Here is a 27469-nt window from a genome sequence, read left to right as displayed (position 1 = left end):
TCCCAGTGGGGGTTGGATGTGTAGACATTGATGGTGAAAAGGAGACGGCTGAAGCCTGCAAACTAGAAATTCCAAAACTGGTGTAAAGCGTCAGAGGAATTGCAATGCGATTGAGCAGGCAGTGGACCAGGGTAGACAAGGCTGAGTCAAGGTAGAAAGAGATGAGGTCTGCGGGCCAGGAGCAGGCAGAAACTGTGGGTCTCCCTGGGTAGTCCCACCATCAGCAATCTAGAGTCGTGGAACATGGAAACAGACCCTTAGTCTAACTAGTCTATGCTGACCATGTTCCCAAACTAAACTAGTCCTAAACTGCCTCCAAATCTTTCCTAATTATTTATTTATCCAAATGTCATTTAAATGTGTAACTTACCTGCATCCACCATTTCCTCTGGCAATTCATTCCACACACTAACCACTGTGTGTAAAATAAAAGTTGCCGCTCATGTCCTTTTTCAATCTCCCCTCTGACCTTAAAAATATGCTCCCTAGTTTTGAACTCCCCCACCTTAGGGAGAAGACCTTTGCTAATTACTGTTTGTAGATTTTCAGAAGGAGGTGGAAGCAAGCTGTGTGGGCTGGGTAACTAGCAGCTTGGAGGCATTTGGGGGGAGATCTCCAGATGAAATGAAGTTAGTGACTGTAGTTGATACAATGGCCTGATGTTCCATGTCCAGGGTCATGGTGCAGGGAGACATTGGAGGAGGTATCTAAGAGCTGGTGTTCAGCCTCTGCTATGTAGAAGTCAGTACACCAAATGACAACAGCACCACCCTTATCAGAAGGCTTAACAACAAAGTCAGTGTTGGATCTGAGTCCATACGGGTAGGTTGGAATGGGTGAGGGGAGCAGAGAAATTGAGGAGACCAACGTCACGTAAGCTGTTCTCAATGAACAGGTCCAGTGCAGGCAGAAGACCAGAGGGAGGGGTTCAGGTGGAGGGAAAATGTTGGAATTGGGCAAAGGGGTCCATGGGAGAGGACTCTTGCGCAAAGAAATGGGCAGAGAAGCAAAAACATTGGAAGAAGAGTTTGACACCATGTTGTGCCCAAAATTTGTTAAGATGGGGACACAGAGGCATAAAATTGAGAGCTTTGCAGAGTACAAAATGTTCAACAACAGAGTGCAGAAGGTGAGCAGGGATGGTGAATAAGTGACAGGAAGTGAGGTTGGGGGAGGAGAAGAAAGTTCCAGATGGCCACGGGTGTCATGGCTTGCATTTTGTGTGCCTTGATACCCGAAAGGAAAAGGTTTCTTGTTAACACCGCAAATTAACCGGAGGATGAAGCAGAACTGCAGAATGGTGCAGCCCTGAGCCAATGTGCTGCAATGCTATTAGAGAGAGAGAGAGGTCGAGAGTGTGCATATGAAAACACATGGCACTGACTGTGGATCACAGAATGCGGCGAGAGCAGCTGTCAACTTCTACTCTGCCAAAGACACATTGCTTTTTGTGGAGCAGGAATGGGAAAAGTTGAGAAAGTGTGAGGGGTAGGATGAGATAAGCAGTGTGATTGATAGGAAATTGCAAACCAGTAAATTAATGGCCAACACTTTGGCTTGGAATTTCCTCAGTCAGTCCCAAAACTGTAATTTCCTTAATTAAAAATGCACCCACCAGTGTATGAATGTATTCCCAATGATATGAAACCTGTATGAAAAAGATGAAGCACATGGAAACTTCCATGCATCCATTTTCAGAATTCAGCCAACACCCTCCACAGCAACGGAGGGACAAACCAAAAAAAGACCTTTCTTTGTTTGACAGAGATCTTCGCTTCACTGACTTTAATGTCAATGTGTATCGTGGTGATAATGCGACTCTATTTGTTTGGAATACTAACTACACAGTCACCGTGTGGACCCACAGGGCAGAAGCACTTGGCAACAAGACAGAAGATTGCACAACTTAGATACACAAGACCTCCTTGAGGAAACTGAAGGCAAGTGACACAGATTACTGGGTGTGAGTGCTATTTAGTCATCCAATAATATTGCTTGTGCTGCCTGGAGGGGGTGTAGCTCTGACTCAGTGCCAAGAAAACAAATGGTCGACTTTCTCTTTGGTAGAATGCAGAGTTGCTCGGAGATTTACATCATGTGTGTCTGTATATTTATGGATGATGCGTGCAGCTAATAATTGGAGAGTTGAATCAAATTCTAAAAGTGCCCAATCTCCTTTTTCATTGAGCCAGTTACTAACAATTCCTCCTATATTCTCATCCAAATCATTTATGTAAATGACAGACGACTGGACCCAGCACTGATCCTTTCAGAACACCACACATCATGGGCCTCCGGTCTGAACAACAACCTTTTACCACCACAGCTGACCATTATCCTCACTATATCATCAGGTCTGCTCTCAGACCAGTTTGTACACCATTTCAGCCGTTCAACACCTTACTTTGGAGGTCAGGAACACATACTCAACCTCTTAGCTTGCCTTCTTAGCACACATTCACTTTGCATTTACTTGGAGCCTCATGGTTTGCATTGCTATTTTAGTGCACAGGGATAAGAAGATGGAGATGTCACTGGGCTATGTCACTGTTTAACCTGTAGTGAGTGCCAGTAGTTCATGCAGCAAAGACACAGCACATGCTCCAAGCAACAGATTGCCCTCAGTCAGTCAAAGGGCACATCTGAATAAGGGATTGGTGACTGCCAGTCAGACACTTGGTCCTACCAGAATCGAGGGAAATGCCATCTTCCCCAAACTGAACTGGTCACATTTGCCTGCATTTGGCCCATATCGCAGTAAATCTTTCCTATTTACGAACCTGTGCAAATGTCTTTTAAATGTTATAATTGTAGCCACCTCTATCATGGGGATTACAGGATGCTCAGTCCAGGAGGTCAACTGAAACCAATCCAGGGATTACAGGTAGGTCAGTCGGGAGACTGTGAAGACAACAGTCTGAGGGAGTGTACGTGTATACAGAGAGAGGGAAGGAGGGAGGGAGAGAGACTACCTTTGCTACAATGAGGCATAAGGAAGAGATTGTACATGAAGAAAGAACAGTTAGTGGTCATGCATGAGCAGGAGTGAAGGTCAGTGCGTTGGAAGTATATTGGGAGGAAGAAAAGGATGAGAGGTACTTAGTGGACATGATAAATTCAAAAGTGTGTTGTAGTCCGTGAATCTTGATGAGAGGCATGTATAGGGGCAGAGTTAGAGTGGGTGGCAGCTCAAAGACGACAAAGTAGCAGAGAGAGGGTGGTGGCACTTCCCTGCAGACCTCAGATCATTACTGTTCTCTCTGCATTGCTAGGTGTTCCTTTGAATGAGGGATACAGCACTGATCCAGGGCGCTAACTGGGAACGGGCTAGCTGGGTCTAGTGCCATGGCCTACCCTGGCAGCCAGCAGGAAGAGCTGCCCTCTTCTCCACCATCTGGTTCACCAATACCTTCAAGTCCCTGTCTGCCAGCTGGTCAGGAGACACTGCTTTCTGGATCGCATCCTCACTGATATTCAGGGAGACGGTGATATAGTGGTAACATCACTAGACTAATCCAGGGGTTTAGGTTAATACTAGGGAAGCATGGGTTCAAATCCCATTCCTGCAGATGATAAAACTTGGAAAGCTAGTCATCGTGAGAGTCACCACGATTGTTGTAAAAACCCGTCAGGTTCATTAATGTCCTTTAGGGAAAATGCCATCCTTACCTGGTCTGGTCATTCCAGACTCATAGCAATATGGCTGACTCTTAACTGCCCTCTGACATGGCCAAGCAAGCCACTCAGTTCAAGGGCAATTAGGGGCACGGGCAACAAATGTTGGGCTCTCAACAATGTTCTTTTGAAGTTGTGCAGCTGCACATGTGTGCCGCTCAAGTTCTGCACCTAGTGATTCATACTCTGATCGTGGCATTGGCTTATAGTTCTGGAGATCACTGCAGGTAAGAAAACTAGAGAGAGCACTGCTACACAACTCTACACACATCCCATGAAAGAATTTCATTTTAAATGGTGAACACGACAGCTTGACAGCAGTTCCTCGCTTATAGTGTCTGAAGTGCTGTGGAGCTGGGCTTTAAACCTGGTGCTGGTTGAGGTGACCACCCCCTACTGCACAATTCCACGAGGGCACCGTACAGCACTGTTTTGCACAGTTAATCTGGTGAAGATCTGAAGTTTGCATGGGAAAAATTGCTGCGAGCTGTGGCAAATTGTAAAATATTATAGCACACAAGGTGACCATCCAACCCATCGTGTCTGTACCAGCTCCCAAAAGAGCTAACCAGCTTGTCCCATGCTCCAGTCCTATCACTGTAGCCTTCCTACTTCATCCCTTTTAAATACATATCCATTTCTGTTTAGAAACCTTCTATGGAATCCACCGGCTAGGCAGTGCATTCCAAATCCTAACAACTCCTGAGTTTCTCATTACACTCCTGGCTCTCTTGCTGACAATCTTGAAATTGTGACCCCTAGTTGCTGACATACCAACTAGGATGCCAATGAATCTCAGTTCACAAAACATGAACTGAAAATGGGAAACTTCAGCCCAAGTGACATGTCAAAAAACAGTACCAAGTCACAGAGAACATTCAGTGTTAAAGTTTCCAGCCTATAATCAAGCTGTTGCCTCAGTTGCATCTTGAGCAGCTGACCCTGACAGCTGCTGCACCTCCTTTAGTTTTGTTAGCCACAGTGCCCCTGCAGTGTAGGCCCAGGAGACTGTGTTAGCACACACGGGCTCTGACTTTCAAATGAGACCACTGAGGACTCAGGGAGGGGGATGGGAGTTAGGTCAACAATACCAAAGGCTTGCTGAGTAAGGAGAAACTCAAGAAGCATCAGTGACAGAGACGGCTTCTGTGTGTACTTTCTCATTTAAGGCAAACTGAATCAATTTCAAATTGATAATCAATAGTGTTGAAATAAGTGGTTAGTAACTGCAGGAAACCCTGGGTGAGATGCAACAGTATAAATGCTGATTAATTTTAATAAATTTAATAATGTTGGGGGATACGTCTGGTATAAAACAAAAGCATGTGTATGGGAAGGTTCCTAGGTTCAATCTCTGGTCTTCATATATCAGATATAGGGAGGTGAAACATCAGCTACCATTGCTGGTTCAAGCTCCCATCCCTATCGTTCTTGGTTACTTGTGGATATCAGGTTAAGACTAGAAAAGGCTCCACTGTGATCGTCACAATGAAAAGGTCCAACAACTATGTGACACCTGCATAAAAAAAGACCACTTTAATGACATTTCTGAAAGTTGCCATGATTGTGGAACTGTAGCTAACTGCTGCCTGTATAGAGGATTTCTGTAAAAATGGATCTTTTAAAATAAATAGACATTAATTGTAAGCGTTTTTTTAAAAGGAAATTTAATGCAATTTTAAGTTACAATTAGGCACTGCCTCTAATTACAAACAATAAATGAGCTAAAATGGCTAAGTGACAATGATGCATGCAAGCACAGTGCAAACACAATTGTGACGGAATTGGAATGTACATTTTAGAAATGATTTATTTTTATACAAATGACTGAAGAAAAGAAGTTAATGCAAATAGTATAGCTCATTCTTTCAGATGTCAACATTAAGCTGGTTAACATTTTGTCTCACCCTGGAAAGGTTTGAGAAAGGGGAAAACACACCTACTGAAATAAAACTAAGTCTTTGTCATTGAATCAGCAACACATTCAGATGTTTCACAAGGATTTGATCTTGACTTCAGTCCGTGCCGAAATATTTCTGTCCAAAATGGGTGGGTGCGATTGGATGGACTTCTGTTGCTAAAATTGTGATTTCAGGGAATTCTTCTATAATAGACTTTGCACCTTGCAAAGAAAGCGACAAAAAACTGATGATTTATTGACATTATTGAAAGTGGGACAGAGACCTCCTCCGTCCTATTTGTTATAAAACAGCACTAAATATACAGAGGTTAGCTGCACAAATATATCAGCACTGTACCTGAATCTCAATGCCTGAAGGGGTTCACACTGCAGAACTACAGCAGTATCACCATGCTGGCTGGATGATTGTCACAACATCTCAATAAAAAGTTCACTTCCCCAGCAATGTATATATATATATATATATATATATACCTTCAATTGCTGGTAAGTGATGTCCCTACTGCCCTGGTAAATACCCAACTTGTGTTCCAAAACTTGCTCTAAGTTCAGAGTGTGAAGTGAGGTAACTTAAGCAACAGCTGCTCGTGCAGGGGTAAGGGATAAGGGGAAACACAAGGGTTTACATCAAGAAAAGTACAGAACTCTTGGAACAGTTTGCTTAAGAGTCAGGGGTGTCAGGGCAAAGGAGTGCTTTAAATACAAGGAGCAAAATAAAGAAGATTAAAGCACTGGGAATCCAAGTGAATGTTGATATACAGAGCTGAAGTGAGACGGAGAATGTGTGTAAGAGAGTGACACCAACCAGAAAAGGCCATTAAATCAAAAAGGTGGGAAAGCTGCAAATGTCATCATTATAGCAGCAAACAGACTGAGGCAAGGTGATGGCTTGCAATCCTGCAGTATTGAAAGTGGGTAGTCTTTAAAGTGGGAGAGATCAAAAATCAAACTGCAGGTTAAATTAGGATGGTGAAATTGCAAACATTCTGGATATGCCTGATAAAGGTGACAGGGGGATGGACTAGAAGAAAATGCAGTTCCATTAGAGGGACAGAAAATGATATCTTTACCTTTGAAGTATTTAGCTTGAGGAAGTTACAATTCATCCAGATCTGGATGCTGGACATGTAATCTTGTGTTACAGAAGGAATGGAGGAAAGATGCAGACACTGATTCCACATCATTAGATTTTTTAAAAATTATTAGTTAATGGGATGAGGGTGTCGCTGACCAGGCAGTATTTATTGCTCATCCCTAATTGCCCAGAGGGCAGTTAAGAGTCAACCACATTGTTGTGGGTCTGGAGTCACATGTAGGCCAGACCAGGTAAAGATAGCAGTTTCCCTTCCTTAAAGGTCATTAGTGAACCAGATTGGTTTTTCTGACAATCGGCAACAGATTCACGGTCATCATCAGATTTTTATTTCCAGATATTTTTAATTGTATTCAAATTCCACTATCTGCCATGGCAGAATTTGAGCCTGGGTCCCCAAAATGTTAGAGGATCTCTGGATTAACAGTCCAGTAATAATACCACTAGACCATCGCCTCCCCTGTGTAACCAGAGTATCACGCGAATGAGGAAGGGAACCCTTAGGGAATTGCTGAACTGACAGTGAAAAATTAGCTGCCACTGAGATGCTGTGGCAACAAGTGGATAGGCAAGATTGGAATCAAGGGCAATTTTGAGAAGGGTGGCATTGTTGAGCGTGTTTAAAACTGAGGACAGCTACTGAGCCAAAAAGCACAGTACGACTGGGTTAAATAGTATATGGGTCTATTTTATAAGAATTTAAAAGCTTAGCTAGAACAATTCTGAAATCTTACAGCCCCTTAGAACTCCACATCTACTGATCTGTGGACATGGATGTCACTATTTTTCTGATATCATAATGGGCTGAGTTGTGGATAATCTGATACCTATGCTGCCTTCTTTTAAATGACAACTCATTTAAGACTTTTTGGAATTCCACGGCCTTAAATTAAGAGCATAGTGTTACTTCACCTCAAGCTTGTATTTTACTCCATAAATGGTTACATTTTGCAACTCACATCATGAAACTGAATTGTCACCTTGGAACACATTTGCACCTACTGTCTAGTACCAGAAAAGACAGATATCAAAGCGATTGCTGATTTGTAATCCCATTCATAGAACATAGAACATTACAGCACAGTACAGGCCCTTCGGTCCTCGATGTTGTGCCAGTCTAAGAAAAACGAATGATAATCTGAGGCTACTATCTCTGTTAACATTTTAAAGACTGGCGACTAAATGCCTAGAGTTGCAATTGACATTGCCTACAATTTACTGAGTGACTCTTAAAGAAATTAACACACACTTTCAGTTTTTGCAAGAAAAAAAAGTGTTCTCAATTTAGAATAATTCTCCGGTGTGCATCTCAGCTTTAAAATCTATCACATTATAATAAGCATTCACACATCTCACTTACCATGTGGAGTTGAGAAAAGACTAAGTAAGATTATATGGTTTGGCTGCACTCCATGCTCAATCAGAACCTTCACAGCTTCAATAACTGTGTTGCCTGTACCTGCAGAATAGATGGTTGACCCGCAGTTATCCAGAGTAGTGTGGAAAAGACAATTTGAGAATCAGCTGGTGAATTACAACAACCTGACAGCCTCATTGTCAATTTTACTGCTACCAACTTTTTAATTAGAATTTTTTTATCACTATAAATTGAACACAAATTCACTGCCAGATTGAGATGTAATATCATATTCTTCACATTATTAGTGCAGTAAGTTAACTACTACATTATCTCAGCCAAATTTTAAAATTACCAGGAAGCCGGCTCAAAACCAGGCTGTCCTATTGCAAACCAGAAGAGTGATCACTGTATCCTCAAATGCAAAAGATACCACTCCTGTTGGTTTGACATGAGCCGTGGCTTTGGAGAGCAGGTCATGCCCACTCGAGGCAGCTGATGGAGGCCTCTTCTGGAAGTTCCACTCTTACCCATCCTCCTGGCAGAGAACCCGTAAACAACCTTTGCATATGCCACCCAAGAGTGTAGTTCAATATTACACCTTTGGCGCTAGCAGCTATTCAAACAAAAATAATCAAATTAATTTATTAAATAACAGAGAAATTTTGAGTGAAAGATTAGATCTAATTTGGTAATTTTGGGATTCGTGGTTTCTGATTGAAATAATTGTATATTTTCAAAACTGCTTTTTCTTCTCCCTTATCTTTGGCAGGAGCTACAAGTATCAACCTTGGCTCGGTGGTAACACTTTCAAAGCTCAGAAGATTCTTTGTATTCAAAGCAGAACTTGAGTGCAGTGTTGCTGAGGGAGTCCACTTGTATGAATGATTTGTAAGTAAAATTACAATAGTTAGTTGGTTGTTTCTGACTAACGCAGATACGATGGGCCAAAGAGCCTTTTTCAATGCTGTAGATCTCTATAACTCTATGTCTAACCTTATGCCAATATGTTTATAACATTCTAAATCAGAATGGAGTTCTATACTTTCAATATGGAAAATGCTTAGATATTTCCATTCCCAGAATTCCACTGAATGGTACAAAGAGATCAATGTAGTACTTACTCAATATTGGGTACATGAGAAGCACTTTTCTGCGGTAGATGTCAGGTGGGAACTTAGCATAGTACACCTTAGCCTTTTGGGTGTCTTCGTCACTTTGTATTAGGATTTTTCCGATGCGTATTGATCGACAACAATCTCGCAAACCTTGCTCCATTGCTTCACCTGCAGGTGATGAAACGTGTCAGCAATTTTAAGAGTTAAGAGCAGGGAAGTTAGGCTGGAACTGCATAAAATGTTTGTTAATCCACAGCGACAGCACTGTGATAGACTGGGGTTGTTTTCAATGGACCAGAGGAGACTGGGGGGGACATGATTGAGATGTATAAAATTAGGAAGGGGCATAGATAGGGGAGACAGGAAAGAACTTTTCCCCTTGATTGAGGATCAATGACCAGAGCTTAGATTTTAAAATAAGGATCAGGATTGTTTAGTGGGGATGTGTGGAAATTTGTTTTTCATCCAGAGGCTGGTGGTAATCTGGAACTTGCCACCTGGAACAAGCAGAAACACTCATAACACTTAACTAGTATTTAGATGTACATTTGCAATGCCCAGGCATACAAGGCTAGTGGCCAAGTGCTAGAAAATGACTTTTTGGAAGACTGCAGTGCTTGTTTTTAACTGATGCAGACTTGATGGGCTGAAGGGCCTTTTGTGCGATATGTCTTTATGACTCTATCCTTTCTTCCCTTGAAGCAAAGTGGAACTTTTAATTTTGAAAGGCAACTATACAATAGCCAGCTACAGTGAGTTGCAGATGTTAATGCCATTTTATCAATAAGTATCTCCCAAACTAAGGGCAGCATGGTGGCTCAGTGGTTAGCACTGCGGCCTCACAGCGTCAGGGACCCAGGTTCGATTCCAGCCTTGGGCGACTGTCTGTGCGGAGTTTGCACATTCTCCCTGTGTCTGCGTGGGTTTCCGCCAGGTGCTCTGGTTTCCTCCCACAGTCCAAAGATGTGCAGGCTAGGTGGATTGGCCATGTTAAATTGCCCGTAGTGTTCAGGGGTGTGTGGATCACAGGGAGATGGGTCTGGGTGGGACGCTGCATGGGGCGGTGTAGACTTGTTGGGCCGAAGGGCCTGTTCCCACACTGTAGGGAATCTAATCTAATATAAAGTTTAACTATTTGTGAACATCAACAATTTGCATGAACTGATGCAACCTTACAACTTATAGATCATTCAGATTTTGTTTTTGTCTTTTTAAAAGAAAAATCTCAAGGGCAGTTCTGTTTTCATTTGTTCAGTGGGCGTGGTTGTAACGGGCTAGACCAGTGTTTATCGTCCATCCTTAAAGTTGCTCTGGAGAAGGTGGCGGTGTACTGCCTTCTTGAACTGCTGCAGTTTTTTGGGTGTGGGATAGTCATCGCGCTCTTTGAAAGGGGTTCCAGGTGACAACGAAGGAATAGAGATACAGATCCAAATCAGGGTGGCGCATGACATGGAGAGCAACTTGAAGGTGGCAGTGTTCCCATGTATCTGCTAATACTCTGAAGAGAAGTTCAAAATTAATTTCTTTTGGAGTTTACTTACAATTAGAATACAAATAATGACCTAATTTCAAACTAATATAGATGACCAACACTCCTAACAGTAGATATTTGGTTGTGTTCAAGTTGTGCATTTGGAATATTGTGAGCAGTTTTGAGCCCCAAATCTAAGGAAGGGTGTGCTGGCCTTACAAGGAGTCCAGAAGAAGTTTACAAGAATGATCCCAGGGATCAAAGGCTTGTCATATGAGGCGCTTTTGAGAATTCTGGGTCTGTACTTGGAGTTTAGAAGGACAAGGCGGTTATCTGACTGAGATGCAGAGAACACTACAGGCCTGGATAGGGTGGATGTGGAGATGTTTCCCCTAGTAGGACAGACTAGGACCCGAAGGCACCACCTCAGAGTGAAGGGACAAACCTTTATAAATGTGATGAGGAGGGATTTCTACAGCCAGCGGGTGGCTAATTTGTGGAAATAATTTCCGCAGAAGGCTGTGAAGGCCAAGTCATTGAGTGTACTTAAGACAACAATAGATAGGTTCTTGATGAGTAAGGGAATCAAGGGTTACAGGGAGAAGGCAGGGGAATGGGTTGGGAAACATAATCAGCCATGATCGAACGGCAGAGTAGACACGATGGGCCAAATGGCCTAATTCTGCTCCTATATATTATGGTCTAAATCATGAAGTGGTAATGGAACCCTCCTGGATGGTGTGAATGTGTTTGTTGTATATTCTGGTTTTTGCTCCAACTACATTACGACCCCAAAATTCTTTGTTGGACATTCTGACAGAACTATGTACAAGCCTTCTTCCTCCGGACTACCTCACAGAAAATCAGAATGTAGGTAAACGCACTAATAGATGACATGGGATGAGAATCTAACTTTGTATGCAGCGGCCAGAAGAACAGACATGACTGAGTCTTTGTGTATATTTTAAGGCATCACAGTGGAGAGGAACAGGTTGAAAAAGACAGTGTTCAATTTTAGACGCTTGATCAGGCTGCCACCTTCCATACATTTCTGGGATCAGATACTGAACTACTCAGTATTCAATATTCAATCAGGGTTTCTGCTGAATAAAATTAAAATTATATCACAAATGACAAACTGCTTTACTACTCGACAATAGTGACTTACCACTTCTCATAATACTAACACCACAGTTTCCCTTCTCAAACTTCACTCCATCGTACTTATGGCCTGTAGAAAATTAAATTTTAATTGTCGTTATTGCAGTACTAGTGCTCTAAATTTCCTTCACTTGCCTCCAACACCCCACTCCAACTGTCAAGCATCATTCTCAGAACAAACTCTACTTTCTTTCAGCACGACACAGAGATCAAGTTGTACCAAACAGTTGTTGAAGCTCTTCCTTCTCAATCTCAAACTTTAGAAAGTTAGTGGCATTCTCCTAGGGTTGAGGAGAAATGTTACCTGTCTGCCTACAAGTCATTTACCCATTCCCTGCATTGGGAACACAATCATCTTTGTGAAACCGTCTCTAACTCATTGATTTAGTCAAAGTCTCTCAATCCTAGCGGATGAAAGGAGAATGTGCAAATTCTGGGTCTGTAGGAAACAAGCATTTTGACCGTTGACCCTTCGAGATACCAGCTCTTCTCACTATAATGAAAAAAGCTCATTCATTAAATCAGCATTTGTTCAGTCCCTTGCACAACAATGTGAAGCTGAGCCTTAAACATACAGTGTTTATTTTGTGCAGCCAATCATCTTTTCCTTCACAAGCTGCAATGTCAAATGAAAGAATAAAAATGCATGGCAGGAGCTGTTCTGCTAACACAGCAGCCTCAATGATCTGGACTTGAATAGAACCAGATCAGCCTTCAGACATGTCCACAATGGCCACCAGTACTAAACCCTGCTGAGTCAGTGACTGGCTTACACTTTCCCTTGATTAAATGGTTGAGTCACACTTAAAAATACTACTGAGTCAGTAAAACCACCCTAAGAAAGGACACAAACAGAGCAATTATTCATCATTTTGTTGAGGAGTGTTACCAGTTCTCTGTTTTCCTTCTAATCTCTCTGCACCTCTTTGGTCGTAAGAGCTCATGGTAATGCCGTCAGCCCTCCTGTGCACTGTCAAAGTTATTCGTCCTATACAACAACCATTCTATGATATGATTCAAATACAAATAGTGAATGTTGGCAGGCATTTTGAAAACCACTTCAACTAGTTCTGTTACTGCCTGCAGGATGGATGGCAAATAATTCACACTTTTTCCTTAGTACAACAGATGTCCCCAGTTTCTGCCTTGTCTTTTGTTCACAAACTCGCTCCTCTCTCTGGGGTATTTCTAAAGAATCTTTACATGTAAAGAAGCTACTTTAATTGATTTGAGAGCCTCAGAGCTCTGCCCAATGCTGTCCTCATCCATCATTATCCACACAACATATAAGCTTCCAGAAGGTGTCACTACAAAGAAAATGCCAGAAGCATTAAGGCTAAGGTGTCCATTCCTGCCATAACTGACATCAGTCAACTCAGGACAGACAATGGATTTCAGCATCTCACAGGATAAAGGCACTGATTTACACTACCAGATGTACTAACTCCCTTAACCTCTGTGATAGCTGATATAGAACACAGCACAGAAACAGGCCCTTCAGTCCAACTCATCCACACTGAACAAGTTTCCCAAACTAAACCAGTCCCACTTGCCTGCATTTGGCTCATATCACTTTCCTCTTCAATGTCTTTTCAGTGTTGTGACTGTACCTGCATCTATCACTTCCTCTGGCAGTTCATTCCAAACTATGTGGGCAAGTTGACCCTCAGATCCTTTTTAAATCTTTCCCCTCTCACCTTAAAAATATGTCCCCTAGTTTTGTACATGCCTGCCTGAGGTAAAAGACCCCTGCTCTTCACCTTATTTATGCCCCTCATGAGTTTATAAACATACATATTTTACAAACTTCAACCTCTACATTCCAGTGAAAAAACTCCTACCCTATCCAGCCTCTCCTTATAACTCAAACGCCCCAGTCCCAAGTTGAAAAAAACTTTTTAACAATCAGCAGAAATGTACTGATAAATGCAACTAAAGTGTAATAGAGATGCTTAGACTTTTTTCCACAGTCTCAATACAAGCATAACTGATAATGTTCATGACACGAACATTGTTGAGAAGCTGATACAGATGTTCACAGAAGACAAAGTGGTTATCCCCTATCCCCCCTTCAAATTCTGAACATCTTATTGTCCAAATTGATGTCTCAGCAAGGTACCCCAGCTGCCACAATGACGAACCTGAAAAACCAACCAAAAAGGGATAGAAGGAGGAAAAAAGGCCAACAGTGTATTCAAGATTTCCAAATGTGCTAATAGTGGGATGGGGGCATACTACTTTGCGAACAAGACACAAGCATCTTGTTGCCAACTTGAATTCAGCAAATTTACTGTGTTATCTCAATTTTTAAAACCGGTGCCAATTTGGGAAACAATCAATAGTGGGAAGCAGGCCATTTTTACACTTCTTAGCCTTAAAAATGTAAGGCCCCATGTCTGCCTGCTGTGACTCTTTTTAATAACTTCGATGTAACTCTGATCTTGAGTGATGAGTGTAAATCCAGCAATACCAAATCAGAAGGCCAGGCAGCATCAGAGTAGCAGAAAAGCTGGTGTTTTGGATCGGGACCCATCTTCAGAAATGGCAAAAGCTCAGAAATAAATAGAGAGTGGAGGGGTGGGGCTGGGGAAGGTATGTGGGATGGTGATTGGTGAGTGCAGGTAGTCAGTGAGGTGGGAGGAGCAGCGAGGTGGGAGAGAAGATGGACAGGTTGTGTCAGGTCAAGGAGGCGGGGATGAGAGGGAGAATCAGTCGTGGGAAGGGGCCAGGGTTGGGGAGATTTTGAAACTGGTGAAATCCATATTTAGGCCACTGGACTGTAGGCTGCCAAGGTGGAATCTAAGGTACTGTTCCTCCAGTTTCCCGGTGGCGTCGTTGTGGCCCTGGAGGAGGCCCAGGACGGACATGTCACCCAGGGAGTGGGAGGGGGAGTTAAAATGGTTGGCGACCGGAAGGTGTTGCCGTTTGTCGTGTACAGAATGCAGATGCTCTACAGAACAGTCTCCAAGCCTCCTCTTGGTCTCACTGATTTAGAGGAAGTCACATTGGGAGCAACGGATGCAGTAAACCAAGTTGATAGATGTGCAGGGGAATCCCTGACTGATATCGAAGGTTTGTTTTGGGCCTTGAATGGAGGGGAGGGGGTGGCATAGGGACAGGTTTAGCACTTACTTGGAATACTGCGTCCAGTTCTGGGCGCCCTATTATAGGAAAGATGTGGATGCTTTGGAGAGGGTTCAGAGGAGGTTTACCAGGATGCTGCCTGGACTGGAGGGCTTATCTTATGAAGAGAGGTTGACTGAGCTCGATCTCTTTTCATTGGAGAAAAGGAGGAGGAGAGGGGACCTAATTGAGGTATACAAGATAATGAGAGGCATAGATAGAGTTGATAGCCAGAGACTATTTCCCAGGGCAGAAATGGCTAGCACAAGGGGTCATAGTTTTAAGCTGGTTGGTGGAAAGCATAGAGGGGATGTCAGAGGCAGGTTCTTTACGCAGAGAGTTGTGAGAGCATGGAATGCGTTGCCAGCAGCAGTTGTGGAAGCAAGGTCATTGGGGTCATTTAAGAGACTGCTGGACATGTATATGGTCACAGAAATTTGAGGGTGCATACATGAGGATCAATGGTCGGCACAACATTGTGGGCTGAAGGGCCTGTTCTGTGCTGTACTGTTCTATGTTCTATGTTCTATTAATAAAGGCAGAAAAAAATTACTGCCATACATCAGTAGCTTTCAAAATGATAACTAGAGAACAAAACTTTGGACTTTTTGAAATTCACACGTACAGCAATGAAGCAGCTGATGACTGTACTATCTCTGTTCTGTACACTTTCCTTATATCTAACCTGTAGGAGTTGTGACTGTACATTCAGTGTATGGCAGCTGGTTCAGTCCTTCTTCGACCACTAGTCTGATCTGTAACATAATATTGCATGGTGAAGGAATGACTTTGTCTGGCACATATGTGTCATAAGTTTAAAGAATATATCATTTCACTAGGCAATAAATACAAATTAAGCAACATCCATTTCTTTGTCAAAATAGAAACATGGCAATATATGGTTGAATACAAAAGCATAATTCCCATAAATCCCACTATACACTAGCCCCTCCACACCTTTATATTTTTGAGCAAACTCTGGCCATGGTGGATTTTGATAGTTCAACAAAATAAAAACAGAGAAATAACGGCAAGTTTACATTACTACTCACCAAGCGATCAGCACAAAATACAAAGTCTCCTCTGCTTGTTGTTCTGAGGACAAAAGAAAGCAGAAGGTATTTTCGTTACGGACAAAAATATTCACTATTTCAGGTATGTGAGTACAATCATTGTCTCTTCACAAACAGTAACAAACATGCAACAAACTCACAGCCTTATGATATTTTATACTTCATCCAAAGCCAAATGCACTATGTTCAATGAGTACTGAGCTCACCAAAAGGTTAAAGAACAATTCCCCATTTTTGGCAGCCTGTGTCAAAGTCAAGTATCTGCACAATGGTCAACTGCAGAGTAAAGCCCTTTCCATTCAGTTCCATTACGGGTGGTATTCTCAAACTAAATCTTTTCAGCTTTTTCCTCATCCTTTTATATATTCCTTAAAATCTCCCTTCTTCTAATGCTACAGCATCCAAGGTGACAGGCCAGGCCATAATTTGACATCCCATCTGAAAAACAGTAATCCTGACAGTGCAGTGCACCAGTCTTGATTATCTGTTCAGGTCTCTGAAAGAGAGACTTGGAAGGCTTTACTTGACTTGTTCAGTATTACCATCAGCTAGAATCTATTTACTTCACAAAAGCCATTGCATAGCAGCTGTGGGAAATGAAAACACACTTAATGGAACTGGAAGTTCAAAGCTTGTATTCAGTGACCTTTGACTCACAGGTTAAGTCGTTATCACTGATGTAAGGTTGGCACCTTGGTATGGAGCACTCAGCTTTTATTTCTCACTCGATGGTGTTAGCCAAAACTGGAAATGTGCACACTGACTAAAGAACACTGACCAAAATCTGCCATCTGTACCCGTTCTGGGCCTTGCCAGTGATGCCCACATGCCATCAAAGAATAAGCCAAAATTGTCAGAAAAATATTCAACCTTTATACCTTGTACACCTTGGTCTAAAGAATATTTCTTCCTGATTCCAAACTAATATTCATATATTTGGACCTGGCCTAACTACTTAATTTAATGGCTCGATTTACAGTTAGACTTTTCCATTATTATTAGCTAAAACTGTGAAAAGGTTTTTAAGAGCACAATACAACAATTGGCAGGCTTATTTAATGTAATAGCAACGTATGTCTTGGGGGAAAATAACCTACTTCTGCATCTTGTAAAGCTATGCCAATATGCCCCATGTGTAAAATGTGTAATTTATCGTTCATTATTCCCACTATGTCCAACACTGGTGACAAACTTGTAACCACCACCATGCTAATTCCAGTGTTATACAAAACAAACGTTCTCTTTCCATTTCAGATACAACCAAATGTGGAGAGGAAAGCCTATTGTACTATGCTTTTTACACGACAAATGGATGTGCAAGATTGAATATTGTAAAGATTTTATTTTCTGGATTTTTGATTGTGGACTGAAATGTTTTAAAACCAAGGGTGGTGTACGGAATTGCTGCACTTTTAAACACAAGACTACTGAAGCATTTTGTCTATGGTATTTGCACTGTTGCTTTGGACCAGCAGTGGGAGAAGTTGTTTATTTGGCAGCCTGCTACCAAGAAAGATTAGGCAGAGATTTGACCAGCAAAAGGTAGCTAACTGATTTGTGCAATAATGAACAGTCAACAATGCCAAACATCATCAGCCTGACAACTTTCTGATTGGTTCTTGGTTAGCTGAACAAATTTGTGGATGTGAAGACTACAGAGAGAAGCCTTTGGATCTCTGGAAGGGGAGGTTGTGTGTCTATCTCTCTCTGTATTAAGAGTACCTGAAGCCTGAAGAAAACCATTTATTTTTCCCCCACCAGTTGCTGTAGGCTTTTGCCTTTAGGCAGGAGCGAAGAGACTTTGGAGACTGGGAACCAACGGCTCTGTGCTTCATACAAATACATGAAGAATCCGAGAGAAAAGAAACTGAAGAACAGAAACCCTACCAAGCTAAACAGATCATCTCAGTGAACACTATGAACTAGTGCTTTGAAATGTGTTTTCCAGTTTTTCTTTCCCTCCACCTATAAAAACAATGTTATTTTCTTTATTCGACTGTACGTGTGTGTAGCAATATTTTCTGACAATCAATAATAGTTTCATTGTTGCCACTACTGAGACTACCTTTCAATTTCAGACTTTATAAATCAGGATGTAAATTCCACCAGCTGCCATGGTGCGATCTGAACACCCTTCCCCGCGATATTGGGTTGGACTACTGGATTATCAGCACTAAACTACCACTATCACTTAAATGGAAAGCTGGAACACTGCCAGCTGAGCTACTAAATTTTCCCTGGAATCCCTCCCTCAAGTTCTCTGCCTCTATCACTCTATTCCCCTTTAAGTTGTTTCCTTAAACCTATCTTTTATTAAGCCTTTAGTAACCTCTCTCCATGTCTTTTCATGAGCATCTTGGCTTGGCTGTACTCCTAGAGTCATGGAAATGTATAGAATGGAAGCAGACCCTTTGGTCCAACTTGTCCATGCCAACTAGATATCATAAATTAATCTAGTCCCATTTGCCAGCTTTTGGCTATATCCCTCCAAACCTTCATATTCTGCTCATTCCATATATTCATCACCCTCTGCAAGAAAAAGTTGCCTCTTAGGTCACTTTTAAATCTTTCCTCTCTCACCTTAAACATGTGCCTGCTTGTTTTGGACTCTTCTGCCCTGGGGAACAGGCCTTGACTATTCACCCTGTCCATGCCCCTCATGATTTTCTAAACTTCGATAAAAGTCATGCCCTCAGCCTCTGACACTCCAGAGCAAATATCCCCAGCCTCTTTGCCAAGGCTCAAACTCTCCATTTCTGGCAACATCCTTGATGTTGCAGTGTAATTAATAAAGCATCAAGAACAATGCATAAGTTTAAATTATAATTTGTACTTTGTCGTTAAAAGGCAGAAGACATGGTTGGTCATTTTTAGAGTTTCATTTGAAAGCTAAGGGTTATGGTTCAGTGAAGTCTGAAGATCTGTTGGAGAAATGGAGCAGTTCTGGCAGTATCTCTGGAGAGAGAAACATTTCAAGTCCAGCATGTGTCTTCATTAAGACTGATTGGCCTTGAGTTCTGAAAAAGAGGTTTATCTGACTTAAAATGTTAACTGTTTTTCTCTCTCCAAATATACTGCCAGTTTCCTCAGTGTTCATTTCAGATTTCTAACAGTTGCAGTGTTATGCTTTTATACTTTCATTTATATGGCTTCTTTAATGTGGAGAATAGTGACATTTATGCTAGACTAATATTCCAAAGACCTCAGTTGGGGCTCAGGGAAAACAGGTTCAAATCACACCATGGCAGCTGATGGAATTTACCATCTAGAGCAGCATGGCAATATGCAAAACAGTAAGACTCCAATGTGTTTGGAGAAGAGTTTTACTCAGGTAAATGTGTGGCCCTCCAATGATGTACAGAATTCAATCTAAGAGTGATTGATACAAACACAATGACCTGGACATGCTAGCAGGTCCAGACAGTTTGGTTAAGTGATTACTAAAAGAAATACCGCAAAAAGAACAGAAGTTGCACTGAAGAAGCAAGTGGGTCTATGGGGCATGGGGGGTGGGCGGGCGCGGGGGGGCGGGTGGGTGTCAGTCAAACTTCCAGTTCTGTGCAGAGTTGTATTTGAGCTACAGGGAAAGGCTGAATAGGCTGAAGCTATATTCCCTGAAGCATCAGAGGATGAGGGGTGACCTTAGAGAAGGCTATAAAATCATGACAGACATAGATAGGGTGAGTAGCCAAGGTCTTTTCCCCAGGGTAGGGGAGTCCAAAACTAGAGGGCATAGGTTTAAAGTTAGAGGGGCAGAAGGTGGCGCATGTATGGAAATAACTGCCAGAGGAATTGATGGTGACTGGTACAATTACAACATTTAGAAGGCATCTGGATAGGTATATGAATAGGAAGGATTTAGAGGGATATGGGGCAAATGCTGGCAAATGGGACTAGATTAATTTAGAGTATCTGGTCGGCTTGGACGAGTTGGAGCGAAGGGTATGTTTCCGCGCTGTACAACTTGATGACTCTACACCCAAGATGAGTGCCGTTTCTGTAACATCCCTGCATCTGTTTTTATTTCACTCTCTTGCAGTAACACGCTCCTGGGTTTCACAAGACAGTATCAGTGTGTGTTTTGTGTGTGTGTGTTGGGGGGATGCTAAAGGCTGGCCGTGCTTTCGCCTCTAGCAGTATATCTGAGAACTGGCAGCAAAGTGACCCATTTCCCTGCTGTCACTCCCCGCCTCCTCCTCCCCACCTCCGAGCCTGTTTATTAAAGAGGAGGCCTGAGGTTCCAGGCTACTGCACGTACCGAGAGAAAGGCCAACTTCTCCCCCAGCATGGTTGCTGCAGTCTGACGCCCAGGCGCAGCCACTTACTTGTCCCTGATGATGGTCTGCAGCTCTCGGATCTGGTCGTTCATGGGCAGCAGTTTGAGTCGGTGCCCGATGTTCTCGGACTCCGCGCTGGCGGCGAACCTCACTCTCTTGGGCAGCGAGTGGCTCTGCTCGGAGCTGAGCTGCTGTGGGCTGTTCTGGCACGGCATGATGCTGGCTGCAGGAAAGTCAGCTTCCATAGACAGGCACCGACCCTCGCCTCTCATCCTCCACCACACAGCCCGGCACCCTCTCCACTCCGCAAGATGAAACCAGAGACAGGCAGACTAAAGGGGGGGATCGTGAAACTTAATCCACGTTTCTTCCGCCGTATGCCTTCTGTCTCCACCTGCTGGCTGTCACCCCCTCTCCTCAACACTGTAATTCACTTTATTGACTGTTGCTCCACCCTCCTAAACTACATTTCCTATTTTCATATGGACTTCCCTACTGAAATGCGATCTGCAAATAACGCGTTGATTGTTCCTGATACCACATGTTGTATCTCTCTCAATGCAGGCTATCAGTTTTAAAATGTAAGGGGGCAAGAACTCCTTAAATAGAGATTTTCTTTTCTCTCGATGTAAAATTTGTCGAAGAAATTCGTGACCGATTCTGACATTCGTCGCCCTGAATATTTCTCTGAAATCTTCAACAAACGTACTGTTCTGTGTTTTGCGATGTGTTACGTTGATTGAATAATGCCCGTTATCATATCAATGCCCCAATATTAGTGAAGACCACCACGGATTAGATGGGCCAAGAAGCCTTCTTCAGTGCTGCAGACCTATCTGACTGACTAAATAGAGTTATTCATTGTATGTACGAAAGCTTACAGCAAACTAGAACGTATATAAGAAAGTGAGCTTAAAATTGTATCAGAGATAATGGGAACTGCAGATGCTGGAGAATCCAAGAAAATAAAGTGTGAAGCTGGATGAACACAGCAGGCCAAGCAGCATCTCAGGAGCACAAAAGCTGACGCTTCAGGTCTAGATCCTTCATCAGAGACCTCTCTGATGAAGGGTCTAGGCCCGAAACGTCAGCTTTTGTGCTCCTGAGATGCTGCTTGGCCTGCTGTGTTCATCCAGCTTCACACTTTATTATCTAAGAAAGTGAGCTACCAGGTTGAAGTGCATTGCCCAGAATGGATTTTATAGTTTTCTGTTGTCTAAAATGTATCATTAAATGTACCATTATTTCCAAACTCTCTATTAAAGTATTGATCAAATTGCATTTTTAATGAACAGGAGCCCATGTCTATCACCGAAGACACTTCTATCGACAGTTGCATGTAAAGTTTCTCCTCATTTTCTGACTTCCATGCACTAGTGTTAGAGAAACTGCCTTTTAGATGAGGCCATAAAAGCAAAGCTTACTTTTAGATGTGCAGTGTAAGACTTCGTGTTCAAAATCATGAGGAGTCCAGTCAGAACAAATAACGAGAGAGAGAGAAAATCTGTACCCTTTGAAAGAGCTAGAAGATGTTCATGGGCACAAAAGAATTCTTAAGGTATGCAAATGAACCAGAGGCAGCAGACCATCTCAGTAATATTGTAGATGGTATATTGCTCCAAGTACCACTGCAGATGTTAATAATGCACAGGGTATTATTCCAGGCGATAACATCAGTCTGAATATTATTCCAGACTGTAGTAATTCTCTGAATATTATTATAGACAATGATAATGCATTGAACATTATTACAGACAGTAATATTGCTAGGTATTAATAGAGAGAGTGAAATTAGATTACTATTGCAGGAAGCAATACTGCAGAGTATTATTGCAGATGGTCATAATGTTAAGAATAATTGAAGATGTTAACTGTAGACAGAAATTAAAAACAATCCATTATTGCAAACAGTAAGTTGTTCTATGTTATACTACACATGTTAACGACATTCAAAGTATTAGCCCAGGCAGTAAGCGGATTTTGAGTATTATTATAAATGGTAACAATACCCAGATCCTTACTACAGACATTACTAACACCGAATATTATTGCAGATAATACCATTGATTTGTGTATTATTACAAGCAGTAATAGTGTTAAATATTATTGCAGATAGTAATAATGTTATTGATAGGACAGATATTTTGCTGAAGCTTTTTGTCTTGCACTCATCAGTACAAAACCAAGTATGTCACATTTCATATGAGGCCAACAGTATTGCAGGAGAACGAAGTGCTGATTGATCAACAAGTTAATTCTGATTGACCAAGACATTGCCGTGGAGATGTTGTTCCAAGTATTTTTGTTGATAGTTATGCACTGATATTATTGCACACAGAAGTACTACTGAATATTATTTAGGTGGTTACGTTCTAAATATTTGTTCAGTCAGTAATTATTATTACGGGGTCAGTATTATTGTAACAATTATAATGTTGAGTGTTACTGCAGACCATAATAATGCTGAATATTATTTGCAGACAGCAATAATGCTTAAAATATTATTGCATACTGTGATAATACTGAATATTGCTGTAATAATATAAAATATTATTGAAATTATAATGCTTAATATCAATGCATGCAGTAGTAACACTGAATATTGTTTCAGACATCAATAATGTTGAATTATCTCGCATTTGATAATACCCCACTGGATATTATTAGTCTGAAATAATTGCAAATATTAAGGAGGCAATATTACACTTAGTATTTCTCGTCGTAATAGTGTGTTTTATTGCAGTGTTACATTTATTCCAGGCAGTGAGAATGCTCTGAGAATTAATTCAGATAGGAGTGATAATATTTCATATTATTTCATTGGAAATATTTTCATTATTGCAAGTAGGAGTAATGTTGAATGTTTTTGTAGGCAATAAGGGTACTTCTAGAATTATTGTAGAAAACAATAATGCTCAATATTATTGCAGGCAGTAATGATGCTGAGTATCGTTGTAGAGTGTAATGAATATATAGGAATTGCAGGCAGTAATAAATCTATGTCATATTGTGTGTAATTCAGATTATAAATTCCTCCACAATAACATTCAACACTGGAGTCCCTCAAGGATGCATTCTTAGTCCCCTACAGTATTCTCTGTGTAGCCAAATTCCAAATGAATGTCACCTACAAGTTTGCTGATTACATTGCTGGCAGGACAGATATCAAACAACAATGAGTCACAATGTAGAAAGGAGCTAGAGGGTTTGGTGACATGGTGCGATGATAACAATCTCTCTCTCAATGTCAGCAGAACTAAAGACCTGATCATTCATTTCAGAAGGAAAGGAGGAGAACATGTCCGCATCTACATCAGTGGAGCGGAGGTTGAGAAGGTTGAGAGCGTCAGGTTCCTAGGAATGGTGATAATTGACAATCTGTCCTGGACTTCCCACATAGTTGCAACAGTCAAGGAGGCAAAACAATGCCTCTTCTTTGTCGGGTATCTCAGGAAATTTGGCATGATATTTTCCATAAGGACCCTCACCAACTTTTACAGATGCACCATAGGAAGTCCAGGTGCATAATGGTCTGGTATGGCAACTGCTCCTCCCAGGACCATGAGAAACTACAGAAGGTTGTGTGCGCAGCCTAGACCATCACGGAAGCCAACCTTGCATCCATGGTCTCTATTTACACATCTTGCTGCCGTGAAATGGCTACCAATATCATCAAAGACCCATCCCACCCGGTAACGCTCTCCTACAACCTCTTCAATCAGGCAAAAGATTCAGAAGCTTGAACAGTTGCACCAGCAGGTTCAAAAACAGCTTCTTCCCTGCTGTTATTAGACTGATGAATGGACTCTGAAACTTCAAATAATGTTGATCTTGTTAATAAAAACCAAAAGAACTGTGGATGCTGTAAATCAGAACCGGGAAAGGCTCACCGGACCTGAAATGTTAACTCTGATTTTTCTTCATAGATGCTGCCAGACCTGCTGAGCTTTTCCAGTAACTTCTGTTTTTGATCTTGTTAATGTTGACCTTGTCTTGCTCATGTTCTGTGTGGCGTGACCTGTATGTCTTGCTCTGTCCAAGGATTTTTAAGGAACCAAAGCAAAGTTGCTGGAAAGATTTTTCACCCTATGAGATGTATGCCTGTGCTTGCCATGATCTGCCTGTACTGCTCACTAACAAAGCTTTTCACTATATGTAACTATACGTTACAATAAATCAATTCAATCAGTAATACTGCTGAGTATTGAAGGAGGAGTAATGATGCTTTGAGAATAACAAAGAAGTGCAGATGCTGGAAATGAGCAACAAAATCAGAAATTTCTACAGGACCTCACTAGAGCGAAAGCAGAGTCAACATCTCTGGTCCAGTTACTCTACAGAATGATGCTTTGCGCATAACTGGAGACTAATAATGCTAAGTATTATTGAAAACAATAATAATTTTTATTTATGATTATAACTGGTTGCAGTGCTACCCAGCATAACTCACTAGCATTCTAACCATGGTAATGATAGTTATTATGCTGTGAGTTTATTGCAGACATGAATACTTCTTGAGTATTGTTCTATATTGTTCCCTCATCAGCTGCAGTCCTGGGACAGTGTCGGCTGACGTCACTGCGACCCGATCACGTGGTGTTGATGTTCCCACAATGCCGTGGGGCGGGTGAAGATGGCGGCATTGTGGTTCTCTGGGAAATGTCGGTTTCAGCTGCAGAGGCGCCGTTTCGTTTTCCTCTCACAGCCTGTCTGCTCTGTCCACATCTTGAGGAGCTCCGGGTGCTCCTTTGACAAGAAGCACCAGCAGGTGAGCAGCTTTGTGGGGCAGTTGAGGGGCGTGAAGAACGGCCAGTCATTGAGTGGAGGGGAGCGGCGATCAGCAGAACAGTGCCCTCCAGGTCCCGGGCGCCCATTTCACCCTCATGACTGTCCCCCACGACGACTCCAGTCACCACCCCCCACGACAACCCCTACTCATTCCCCGATTAAACTCACCCACTCACGACCACCCCCACACACCCCACTCAACCCCCATGACCACCTCCCTAATTAAACCCCCAACTTAGCACCCTCAAGAGCCCATCTGCCCCTCCCTCCGTCTCCCCCCCCCCGCTCAATGCCATTGCCTGCCCCCTTTGCTCACACCTCCATCGCCTGCTGACCCCCTGTGCTCACCCCCCCGCGCTCACCCCCATCGCCTGTCGATTCCCCTCCCACCCACTCACCCCTCCCCCCATCGCTTGCCGACCCCCCCACCTTCCATTGCCTCACCCCCACCGATCACCCTCCTCCAGCTTTCCCTCACAACCTCCTTCCTCCCCACCAGATCACCCCCATGAAACCCCCCACCCGCTCATGCACTAATGACCCATCAAGTTCCTACTTCTATCCTTGTGTACCTCCAACCCCACGCTTGATGCCACAATGCCCCGCTTCCCTAGGATGGGCCTACTGGAGCTTCAGGTTAGCAACTATGCTTTCATTATTCAGAGGCATTACAGCAGAGCGAATTAAAAGTTCCTTCTGGCCTAGTGTGTGTATCATGTTTGTGCCCAGCCAACTCCACCTCTTGATGAGTTTGGCGATTTCCTTTCAAAGGCAAAGGGGATGGAAAATTACTACTGTTTTCTCGTCTGATTTCATCATTGTTTTGTCTTCTGTGGTATACTTGCATTAAAATAAATCCTTTTTATCTGCTCTGAAAATGAAAAGAACATATTTTATATATGTCCTGTATTTTATCATTGTGTGTGTGTGGCTGAATTTTAACACGTTTAATTATAAACATGAGAAAACAAAGTGTGGAGCTGGATGACACAGCACACCAAGCAGCATCTTAGGTCCACAAAAGCTGACATTTTGGGATAACCGTGGCTGCCTATAGTAATTAGGATGGGGAAGCCTTGTGGTTGTAATTTGGCTTGTAAATATCTAATAAACAAAGATTTATTTTAAGATTTTATTAATCTTCCTCGCAGTTCCTTTGCACTTCTGTAATTTATTTCCTTGAGTGTTGCTTTTTCTCATTCCTAAGAACTGGGGAAATAGCTTGCTATTCGTGGAGTGTGTGTTAATTATAAACATCAATGTGAAAATATCTTTACATTTTTGCAAAATATTCGGTGGTGGATAATTGTCTGACAATGTTAATCTGAAAAAAAATCTTAGGTATATATGTGTTCATAATATTTCCCCAAATCAAGTTGAACTTTATTACAGTGGAGGGTCAAAATCACAAGTTGAGAAATAATTTTCCTGTTGCTCTCCATATAGCTGTGACATGTAGCTACTATTACCAGAAGATCTGTCATGGTATGCCATACATGTCTGACCTGTAATAATCTCTCTCTCCCATTTTAGCTTGTCTGCAACCACTGTGATATCTGTCCTCCAACTATGCTGAAATCAACCCATCTTTCGATTACTGTTCACTTTGGCCTGTTTGTTTTCTATGGCTGGTTGTGCATTGTGATTACTATCAATAGTCAGCAAAATTTGTCATTACTGATTTGAAACTTGAATTTGCTATCAGTAGTTGTGTTTTATAAGGTCAGCCATTTCTCTTGGAACAGTGTTATTTTTATGGAATTGACCCTATTTCCAGTTTTTTTTGTGCTGGGAAATGTTTACCACTTGAAATAAAATTGGAAAGTAACTTGATCGATCGAGGGTGTGCTCCTGAGATGCTGCTTGGCCTGCTGTGTTCATCCAGCCTCACATTTTATTATCTTGGAATTCTCCAGCATCTGCAGTTCCCATTATCTTTGATCGAGGGTCATTCTAGTTAGCCTAGTCGATACATTGCTGTCAATTAACATCAAAACAATTTTTGGTCATTATTACAACCTCACTATCCAAATTAATAATTATGTTTCTTTGCTCACAACTGTGACTGTACTTCAGAAATGCTTCATTAGTTATAAAAGGTTTTGAGCCTGCCACAGGTTGTGAAAGGTGACAAAAACATACTACTTTTTATAGACTCATAATCACCCAGCACAGAAACAGACCCTTCAATCCAACTCATCCATGCTGACCAAGTTTCCCAAACTAAACTAGTCCCATTTGTTTGCGTTTAGCCCCTATCCCTCTAAACCTTTCCTTTTCATGGATGTGTCCAAATGTCTTTTAAATGTTGTAACTGTACCAGCATCTATCACTTCCTCTGGTGGTTCAGCCCATCCACAAAGCACACTCTGTTTTAAAAAAAAGGCACCTCAGACCCTTTAAATCTTTGCT

The 27469-nt window shown here is 42.0% G+C and overlaps 2 protein-coding genes across 3 annotated transcripts in view; one reads left to right on the top strand and one right to left on the bottom strand.

The window, feature by feature from the left end:
• Positions 1-5348: 5348 nt before the first annotated feature.
• uprt (uracil phosphoribosyltransferase (FUR1) homolog (S. cerevisiae)) lies at positions 5349-20711 on the bottom strand. 2 transcript variants are annotated; one of them, XM_048544991.2, is made up of 7 exons: positions 20318-20710; positions 15972-16014; positions 15605-15674; positions 11804-11866; positions 9171-9332; positions 8050-8148; positions 5350-5797 (listed from the first exon to the last, which is right to left on the bottom strand). In XM_048544991.2, exons 1-7 carry the CDS (start codon positions 20539-20541, stop codon positions 5691-5693), a joined length of 768 nt encoding a protein of 255 aa, XP_048400948.1. In that variant the 5' UTR covers positions 20542-20710; the 3' UTR covers positions 5350-5690. The 2 variants fall into 2 exon arrangements, with proteins under 2 accessions (XP_048400949.1, XP_048400948.1); XM_048544992.2 differs by lacking the exon at positions 11804-11866 and having other exon boundaries at positions 5349-5797; positions 20318-20711.
• Positions 20712-24883: 4172 nt separating this feature from the next.
• The window catches only part of abcb7 (ATP-binding cassette, sub-family B (MDR/TAP), member 7), an 86675-nt gene continuing 84089 nt past the window's right edge, over positions 24884-27469 (top strand). The window contains exon 1 of the mRNA XM_048544499.2: positions 24884-25037. Coding sequence (XP_048400456.2) covers positions 24903-25037 — 135 coding nt within the window. The 5' untranslated portion in view covers positions 24884-24902. The remainder of the gene's footprint in view (positions 25038-27469) is intronic.

Source organism: Stegostoma tigrinum, chromosome 15 (genome assembly GCF_030684315.1).
Source record: "Stegostoma tigrinum isolate sSteTig4 chromosome 15, sSteTig4.hap1, whole genome shotgun sequence".
Lineage (NCBI taxonomy): Eukaryota > Metazoa > Chordata > Chondrichthyes > Orectolobiformes > Stegostomatidae > Stegostoma > Stegostoma tigrinum.
Note: the sequence above shows the minus strand (reverse complement) of the source record. Positions and strands in the feature narration are given on the sequence as shown.

Bases quoted from the DNA above. Each gene is read 5' to 3' on its own strand.
- uprt (XM_048544991.2), bottom strand. From the start codon at position 20,541: ATGAGAGGCGAGGGTCGGTGCCTGTCTATGGAAGCTGACTTTCCTGCA. The intron at 8,149-9,170 runs GTAAGTACTACA...TCTATTCTGCAG, and splicing joins TCTCATGTACCCAATATTGA to GTACAGGCAACACAGTTATT. The intron at 5,798-8,049 runs GTAAGTGAGATG...TTTCTTTGCAAG, and splicing joins TCTTTTCTCAACTCCACATG to GTGCAAAGTCTATTATAGAA.